We start from the raw sequence: 9,475 nt of genomic DNA on the forward strand, positions 1-9,475 counted from the left end.
AATACTCGGAAAACTTTCCCTCGCCCGAAAAGACACAATAAAGCTATTTACTTTGCCTTGCTGAACTTTATATTAGCTGAGTAGCACTTTATATCAGCTTGAACGGATATTAAATGTCGCTATCATCCCAAATCGAAAATCTGAACCTTCCCGACGGAAATTTGTCCCTTCGCGCAAACTTGTCGAAGCGTTGAAAGCTGTGGAGCTTGCGTTTGACTTGTCGATAACTGGTGCAGGTTTGTAAAACGCTATAAAAGTCTGGATGGTAAACACCTTGCGAATAAAATTTGGCTATTTTCATAAAGCCGTTTCTGTAGAGTTCATATACAAATATTGGCCCACTTTCTGAGAACTTCACTTCGCGGACTGGTAACAACTGAACTAGAAACGCGTGTAGTATGTCAGTTCTTATAAGTAAAAAACCGCATAACCGTACGAGAGATACGAGGTCACTTTCAGAAAAAGATAGGGGGCCACATACATTCCACTGCAAAATATTGAAAAGTAAATCTAAAGAATCTTTATCGAAGTTGTTCGGTAGACAAAGTTGATTTTGGCCGTGCGGTTTTAAGCAAACGCTACATATGCGAAATGTAGTGCTATTGCGAAGAAACGCGGAGAAAAAATCACTAGCGAAGGACAAGTAATTCGTTGAAATTGAACGAGAATAGCTTTCGGAACTCAAGGAAATTACTGTTCTGTCATTGCTGACGATGAACGCGAAGAACAGTTGTGGGATGAGGTCAATTTCTTTAAGTACTTGTGACAGCATTTGGTCTTCGCCGCAATATGTCATCTCAGCCATGAACTTGTTTGGTATAGATTACCTGCCACATTCAAAAAAGGTACTTTACACTTCGCTCACAAGAAACTATTCAACTTATTCAGTCATTGTAAAACATTTACTGCTTATGAACTTGGCGATGTATGTCAATTTTCGGTGTTCTTAGCTCGTAGATTCCGTTAGAGTGCAAGTATACGAGGTCGATAGGATAAATCAATGCATTTACAGCTTCTTTAAAACTCTTACCGGCATTGAGTTTAAATTTTGCTGGTTCAGTCTCCGAATACTCAGCTAGATAGGCTGTTTTGTGGTCTTCCGATAACCTTAAAACTTTGCCAATGAACACTTCAGGACATTTTTCAGTAGAATTCGACGCTACTAAAGCAACAAAATCGCCAGGTATGGGAAGATATTCTATGTTTCCTTCCTCGTCTTCATCGCTCAAGATAAGTACACCGTCTTCGTCAAGGCTTCGAGAAACCGTCGAGCTTAACATATCTAGCGCCTTACTTTTCTTCTGAGCCAAGGGACGTTCGTCGTAAAATCGCTTTTGCGTCCTTACGGAATGCTTCATTAAAGTTGCAAACGATTCTCTCAGCGCAGGATCGTTACTTCCGGGCAAAGTCAAAAAATGATTTACGACTGCTTTTCTTAAATCGACCGTGGTTAACTTCATTGAAAAATATTTTTCGAAAAGCGAAGACACGTAATTTGTATACGAAGCATGAGTGAAGGGGTCGCCTCTTGAATTGACGAACAAAAAATCATGTTCTTTACCCCCCAAAAGCAAGTTTCTCATTTTAGTGGAGTAAATCTTCAAATAATTAGTGAGAAAAGTCAATGGTGTTAGATCTGTTCTGTTCGGTCCATAAGTGAGTCTTGTTTTGTAAGCATCCTCATACAAGATGGTGGTTCCGTCTTGATTAAAGCAAAGAAAATTTTGATTCTTACACTCATCGCTGTTTTGGCCGCCATAAATGCGCAAAGATATGTATTCTTTAACTCGCCCGGGGTTAGCTGAACAGTAAAGCAGTAGGAGACATAAGTTCATGCAACTTCTTGCCTGGTCCAACCCAGTTTTCTCGCTTACTTCCCATTTTAATTCACGGCAAAGTTCTAAAAGTTCGCTATAAACCACTTTTTCCAGTGCAGGCTTTTTTGCCAAATCGTCTACTTTATCTCGCCGTGCTAGGCGTTCTAGCTGTCTCTGTATGGCCCTCACTTTGTCTACTGAATCAGTCCAATCTTTGATCTGACTAGATACTGATGGCACTTTCAACACGTTAAGGAAGGCGGAAATATAACGACTGCAAGTTATTGCCTTTACAGAACGCGAATCCATCATGTAATTTGAGAATTGTTGTATTATCTGCGCATCGGCACAGTAAGAAAATTTTGGATCGACTTTTTTCACGTTTTTTAAATACCACATGAATCGAGAAAGTCTTTCAATCATTTTGTCAATAGTCACATTTTGCAACGCACTGCCTTCACGGTCACAATTGAGTTCGCAAGAATAAAACCTTCGTATTTCTTTGATGTCTGAAAGGAGCTCGGGTGACATTTCCTCGCTACTTAGGGAAGCAACTTTTTTGCTTTCATTGCAAGAGGAGTCAGAGGCTTCTTGTGTTACTACATCATCACTGACGGGTTCTACGGAAGAACCAATCAGTTTACTACCCACATTCACAAGGTGTCTGCCATCGCTTTCAAGATCGTCATTTTTGGAGGAAGGCCCTGGTTGGTCGTCTAAACAGTTATTTTGCGTATGATCAAATTCACTTTGAAAATTCCAAGGTATTTGAGATTTTATCGGAGAAAAACCTGTTGAAACGTCGCCCGTTACAGTAGGAACTTGGGGTTCAAAGGTTTGCAAAAAATGCGATAGAAATCTATAGCTACTTTGAAGACGTAATAAATTGTGTTCACTTATTAATCTAAAAGGGCCATTTTGAGGTGGAAGGTGACTGGAGAAAAAACGGTTCTCGTCTTCTGTACAGACTAAAGTCTGTATTTGCAGAAAATTCAGTGTATTACATAAATGATCTTCCGCTACACTAAAAAACAGTTTGCTTTTGACCTCGGAAAAACAGTAAAACAATTCTTTTCCTCGTCTTATTGCATTGAGATTGCCAAACTGAACAGCCATTTCGCCAATCAAAGTTCCACCCAAAATAGCAAGCTAAACTATAACATGCAAAAAAAAATTATATTGACTCCTGTCCACGTAGCCGGCAATCTGTTTCGTTGACAATCTGAGAAAGGCCTCCTTACCAGTCTTTATATACTTGAAAATTATTACATGAACCAATCAATCTTGCTGCAAAAGAGAAAAAAGAAAGAAAGCAACTTAAGAATACACGCAGACTAACACACCCAAAGAAGGATCCTTCCTTAGATTCCTTTAAAAAAGAAATGAATTCGGCCGGACGGGTCCTCTCCCTAACCCTAACCCTAAACCTTACACTAAATTCTATACATAAATCCTTGAACCTTGACCGCAAATCCTAGTAATTTAATTTGCTTAATAGGCTGAACCCCGCTAGCGGGGTTGCCCAATAACTGAACCCCTTCCCGGCTTGGTGTTCAACCCTAAATTTTTAACTTAAGGTTTATGAAAAATCAACCCCAGACATTTAGTTTGCTTAAAAGACTGAACCCTAGAGCGCGGTTCAGCGAGGCACACCCCCTGACTTTATGCGTTTCAATATGGAAAATTTTTATGATTTGACTCACCAAAATTCCTTTCAGTGGAGAGGCGCTGTCAAGTTGTTCATTATCAAATTCAAACGGAAACCAGGTCTGTCAAAAGTACTCTATTTAAAAAAAAACACACAAACAATTAGTGGTGAACCCCGCTTGCGGGGTTGCCCAATAGCTGAACCCCTTCCCGGCTTGGTATTCAACCCTAAATTTTGAACTTAAGGTTTATGAAAAATCAACCCCGGACATTTAGTTTGCTTAAAAGACTGAACCCTCGAGCGCGGTTCAGCGAGGTACAGCCCCCTGACTTTATGCGTTTCAATATGGAAAATTTTTAAGATTTGACTCACCAAAATTCCTTTCAGTGGAGAGGCGCTGTCAAGTTGTTCATATCAAACGGAAACCAGGTCTGTCGAAAGTTCTCTATTGGAAAGGTTTTAAAAAAACACAAACAATTAGTGCATTTGTGCTGGCATGGGTACTTTTCACATGTTAAATCAATTATAGGCCGTAACTCTAAAATTTAGTTTGCCCAATAGGGGTTTATCTACCCTACCCGGTTTAGTATTCAACCCTTAATTTTAATTCGAAGATTTGACTCACCAAAATGCCTTTAGTGGAGAGAGACTGTCCATATCAAATTGAAGCGAAAACCCAGGCCTGTCAAAAATACTCTATCGGAAAGGTGAAATTAAAACCAATTAGTGCATTTATGCTGGGTAAATTGCCATGTCAAACGGTTAAACAAAGACAGATTCAGAGATTTGACTTACCAATTCGTTGTGTCAACAATTCCGCGTTCCAAAAACGAGCTTAGGCACGGTGAAAAAAGTCAGGGTCTATAGCGTAAGGAAAACAAAAAAACCCGACAATTAGTTCATTTGCACTGGCCACTTCGATTAAAGGGAAGTTCATCTCCTTTTCCTTAGAACCTAACAGATAACTGGGCACAGATTCGTGTTTGCTTTAAACGTCAAGGGGCGATGTTACTTTGAATGGCCGAAAAACAAAATTGCAGGGACTGAATTGTGTGATAATGGCTCGGTCTTGTTAAAAGGTTCCTACTTCTACACAGAAACCAATGTTAGTGTATGAATTGCATGTATGTATAAGAGCTCTTGAGATAAACGAGCACTTGTTTTAGATTCCGAGGCCAAGAAGGGGCGTACACGGTCAAGGTTGAAATGAAACTTCTCGGAGCTCTATTAAAGAGCAAGTGAGTGAAAAGGTACCTTTGGCGATCTCACCTGCGCCTACAGTCGGGATAAGTTAAAAGCGAGTTAAGAATATACCGAGAAGTTATACATGTTACGGTTTACGGGTCGAGAAAAAATTCACTTACCATGCTTCCAGTAGCAAAGTGCCCGCGCAATGTGAACTTTGCTCATGTAATCACGAGCTAAAACGTAATGTTCAGTAGAAAACAAACGGTTCTGATTGGACAACGCAAAGAACAGGACTTTGCTTCCCGCTGTTAACATAACACAGAGGTACGTGCAGAAAACAACCTGCTTAGGACATTAAATACACTGAGTTTCTGCAGAAACAAGAAAACAGCAATAGAGGTTATTCATACCTAATGGAACTTGCGCATCTCCATGATTTTAACTTGTGGGCGACTGAAAATTGCCAGGAAGGTTTTGCTGTTTTCATGCAACAAGACCTCACACAGCGTGTCCGTGTGCCTGGTTCCAGTTACCGGTTGGTGCTAATCTAATTATTCCGAAAATGAACTGTACCCTTTTTTATCCCGGCTCGTACAAACAACAGACCTCAGGTCCATAGAGCGATGTCATTTTATTAAGAGACAAAAGCTTATCAAAGTTCTAAAACACAGTCAAACCTGAACAATGTTTTTGCACCCACATTGCAAAGCACCTTGAACTTGACCGAAGTTTATTGTCATTTCTATTGTTAAAAAAAAACCGTTTTAATAGATCGGCCATTTCACTTTACCGACAAAAAAGCTGTCACATCCCTGCAGACGATCAACAAACAGGAAATATCTCAGTTGTCTCCCTGATGAACGAAAAGTAGTCAAATTTATACTTTCCGAAATAACTCTTCACGCACCTTTTTTTTTTTGTTTTGTTTTGTTTTGTATTTTCGCATAGAGTTTACTGTTTTAAATGTACTTAATACAAAATATATTTTTTTGACAGCCCAGGAGCGTAGCTTTCATATACGCAGATACAGCTGACATCTGGTAAAATATATTGTCACACCCCCCCCCCCCCCCCAAAAAAAAAAAAAAAAAAAACCCAAACCACGTTCAGTACATAAACTGCAAGGGAAAACACAGGAAATCACATTTCTCGGTAGCGAAAGCACCGGTTTAATATATGCACGCCCATATCTTTAACAGTTGATATTTAAGAGCTTAAAAGTTGGGTGCAAGCCTCGGTAGCCTAGCGCGGCCTTTAAGCCATCTGGAAACTACTGCAATCCCTCCTCAAAATTCCCCCCCCAATTTTTCGCAGCATGGCAGGGGTTCGTTTGCACGCCAAACGAGCCCCTATCAATGCACGCGTCTGGTGCCCAGGCCAGGCCGAGTCATGGAGCTTGCTCTTTAATTATTTAAAGGACACCACAGTCACACTAAAGCGAGTTTTAATTTATGAGGATTTCTCCAAAAATCCCCATAAATCTCGCTTTCGTGCAGCTTGGAAGAGCATCACGGCGTTTGTCCACAAGCCTCGTGCTTTCGGAAGCCATGTTTTCATATTGTATCGCTAAAGCAAGATAGACTACATAAAAAGGTATGAAATCTATTTCTTTCGCATTGTTTGTTTGTTTGTTTATTTCTTTGTCAAGAGAATATCGCACACTCGAGAGAAGTTTAGATTGAATTCGTTCTTAAATTATATTTTGGTAAAGTCAAAGTTTTGCACGGAATCGCTCCTGTTATTTGCAAATCGTTTTCCTCAATCTCATCCATCGGTTACTTAGTATGACAATTATTAGAAGGTGCTGTCGTTATAGTGATGGCCTGATGACTTAACAATTTACTTACTAGCTTATTTCAAATGAATGTTTTTGCTCAGGCTCTTTAAAATCTTCAATTTGTATTGATCAAAATTGTTAGTAGTCTCACACTTAAAGTTTGCCTGAGTGCCCAGGACCATATGAGGTGTCAGTGCAATCAGATTTGATTTTTTGCTTTGCTTGTCACTGTCTGCAGCCTCAGATAAGGCTCTGACAAGGATTTAAGTCAAGCCGTGAACTCCGAGGACTGACTGGGGTGCATTTGATGTCGCTCGACTCGGCGCACGAGGGGTACGTGCCTTCTGGGTGAGACGTACTGCTTCCATGATCAACTGGACTGGAAGGTGAATTGAGTTCAGTAGTCAGTTTAAATAGTTTGAAAGTTCTTAATGAACTGCATTCATGAGTGAGTGCAAGATTAATTTATTTAGTGATTTATTTAGTGATGGCCTGATGGCTTATCAATTTACTTACTAGCTTATTTCAAATAAATGTTCTTCCTCAGGCTCTTTAAAATCTTGAATTTGTATTGCTCCAAAGTCTCAGTGTCACACTTATAAAAAGTCATTAATGAGAATCAGATTTGATGTTTTGCTTTGCTTGTGACTGTCTGCAGCCTGACAGATGTCAGCCTCTGACAAGGATTTATTTCTGTCAAGCCGTCAACTCAGCACTGACTGACTGGGGTGCATTCATGCCGCGAGAAGCAGGCCACCAGGGCTACGTGCCTTCTGGGTGAGATGGACCCACTGCTTGCATGATCAACTGGACTGGAAGGTTAGTTGAGTTCAGTAGTCAGTTTAAAAAGTTTGAAAGTTCTTAATGAACTGCATTCATGAGTGTTAGGGTTGATTATTATTATAATTATTAATAAGTTCTAAATTAATTGTGCCCACCGATGGAACCTCATGACCATTTTAAGTCTCGAATACATATATGTCCACTGATAAATTGAATCAAAGAACCAATTCTCCTCTCTTAATTGCCCCCACACTGTGGTTAGGGAGTGTTGGTTGTTTAAAAGATCAGAAAAAAAATCCACCTTGGCTGATAAAAATCTTAATTCTCATGACCTGGGGGGTTGAATAGTCTTTGAAATTACAAGGAGAAATTGGATGTTCAACACTCTTAGGCCCTAATGAGGCTGAATCGTGACTGATTGCAGTAAACTCACTGCAGATTCAGGCATTTTGACAACCAGAGGGTTAAGTTTAATCCCAGCTGGCAAGTTGAATGTTTTAAGCTAGGCTGGGAGTTTGATTGAAACCGATCTAAAGCAAATCAAAAAATTCTGCACTGGGGATATATTTTAGAGTTGTTCAGCTTAAGTGTATCATGCAGCTGACAACAGAAGATTGATCTATTTTGAGAAAAGCAGACATTGATTGCAGTCTTGAACTGGCTCGAAATGTTCGACCCAGTCTCATATTGTCATCACGTCGTCGTCACCATCATTAATTTGGGTGTGTTTTCTTTTTTTTTTTTTTTTTTTTAAATTTATTTTTCTGTTATTTGCAAAGCCATCTGAATTTGTATTGCTCCAAAGTCTCAGTGTCACACTTATAAAAAGTCATTAATGAGAATCAGATTTGATGTTTTGCTTTGCTTGTGACTGTCTGCAGCCTGACAGATGTCAGCCTCTGACAAGGATTTATTTCTGTCAAGCCGTCAACTCAGCACTGACTGACTGGGGTGCATTCATGCCGCGAGAAGCAGGCCACCAGGGCTACGTGCCTTCTGGGTGAGATGGACCCACTGCTTGCATGATCAACTGGACTGGAAGGTTAGTTGAGTTCAGTAGTCAGTTTAAAAAGTTTGAAAGTTCTTAATGAACTGCATTCATGAGTGTTAGGGTTGATTATTATTATAATTATTAATAAGTTCTAAATTAATTGTGCCCACCGATGGAACCTCATGACCATTTTAAGTCTCGAATACATATATGTCCACTGATAAATTGAATCAAAGAACCAATTCTCCTCTCTTAATTGCCCCCACACTGTGGTTAGGGAGTGTTGGTTGTTTAAAAGATCAGAAAAAAAATCCACCTTGGCTGATAAAAATCTTAATTCTCATGACCTGGGGGGTTGAATAGTCTTTGAAATTACAAGGAGAAATTGGATGTTCAACACTCTTAGGCCCTAATGAGGCTGAATCGTGACTGATTGCAGTAAACTCACTGCAGATTCAGGCATTTTGACAACCAGAGGGTTAAGTTTAATCCCAGCTGGCAAGTTGAATGTTTTAAGCTAGGCTGGGAGTTTGATTGAAACCGATCTAAAGCAAATCAAAAAATTCTGCACTGGGGATATATTTTAGAGTTGTTCAGCTTAAGTGTATCATGCAGCTGACAACAGAAGATTGATCTATTTTGAGAAAAGCAGACATTGATTGCAGTCTTGAACTGGCTCGAAATGTTCGACCCAGTCTCATATTGTCATCACGTCGTCGTCACCATCATTAATTTGGGTGTGTTTTCTTTTTTTTTTTTTTTTTTTTAAATTTATTTTTCTGTTATTTGCAAAGCCATCTGAATTTGTATTGCTCCAAAGTCTCAGTGTCACACTTATAAAAAGTCATTAATGAGAATCAGATTTGATGTTTTGCTTTGCTTGTGACTGTCTGCAGCCTGACAGATGTCAGCCTCTGACAAGGATTTATTTCTGTCAAGCCGTCAACTCAGCACTGACTGACTGGGGTGCATTCATGCCGCGAGAAGCAGGCCACCAGGGCTACGTGCCTTCTGGGTGAGATGGACCCACTGCTTGCATGATCAACTGGACTGGAAGGTTAGTTGAGTTCAGTAGTCAGTTTAAAAAGTTTGAAAGTTCTTAATGAACTGCATTCATGAGTGTTAGGGTTGATTATTATTATAATTATTAATAAGTTCTAAATTAATTGTGCCCACCGATGGAACCTCATGACCATTTTAAGTCTCGAATACATATATGTCCACTGATAAATTGAATCAAAGAACCAATTCTCCTCTCTTAATTGCCCCCA

General features: G+C 39.7%; 1 protein-coding gene across 1 annotated transcript; it reads right to left on the bottom strand.

The window, feature by feature from the left end:
- Positions 1–52: 52 nt before the first annotated feature.
- On the bottom strand, positions 53–3,144 carry LOC146446923 (uncharacterized). Its single transcript, XM_085102838.1, has one exon. The coding sequence runs from the start codon at positions 2,931–2,933 to the stop codon at positions 903–905; it is 2,031 nt and encodes a 676-aa protein (XP_084958964.1). The 5' UTR covers positions 2,934–3,144; the 3' UTR covers positions 53–902.
- Between the last annotated feature and the right edge of the window lie 6,331 nt (positions 3,145–9,475).

Source organism: Pavona decussata, unplaced genomic scaffold (assembly GCF_977016875.1).
Source record: "Pavona decussata unplaced genomic scaffold, jaPavDecu1.1 SCAFFOLD_2956, whole genome shotgun sequence".
NCBI classification, from domain to species: domain Eukaryota; kingdom Metazoa; phylum Cnidaria; class Anthozoa; order Scleractinia; family Agariciidae; genus Pavona; species Pavona decussata.

Bases quoted from the DNA above. Each gene is read 5' to 3' on its own strand.
- LOC146446923 (XM_085102838.1), bottom strand. From the start codon at position 2,933: ATGGCTGTTCAGTTTGGCAATCTCAATGCAATAAGACGAGGAAAAGAA.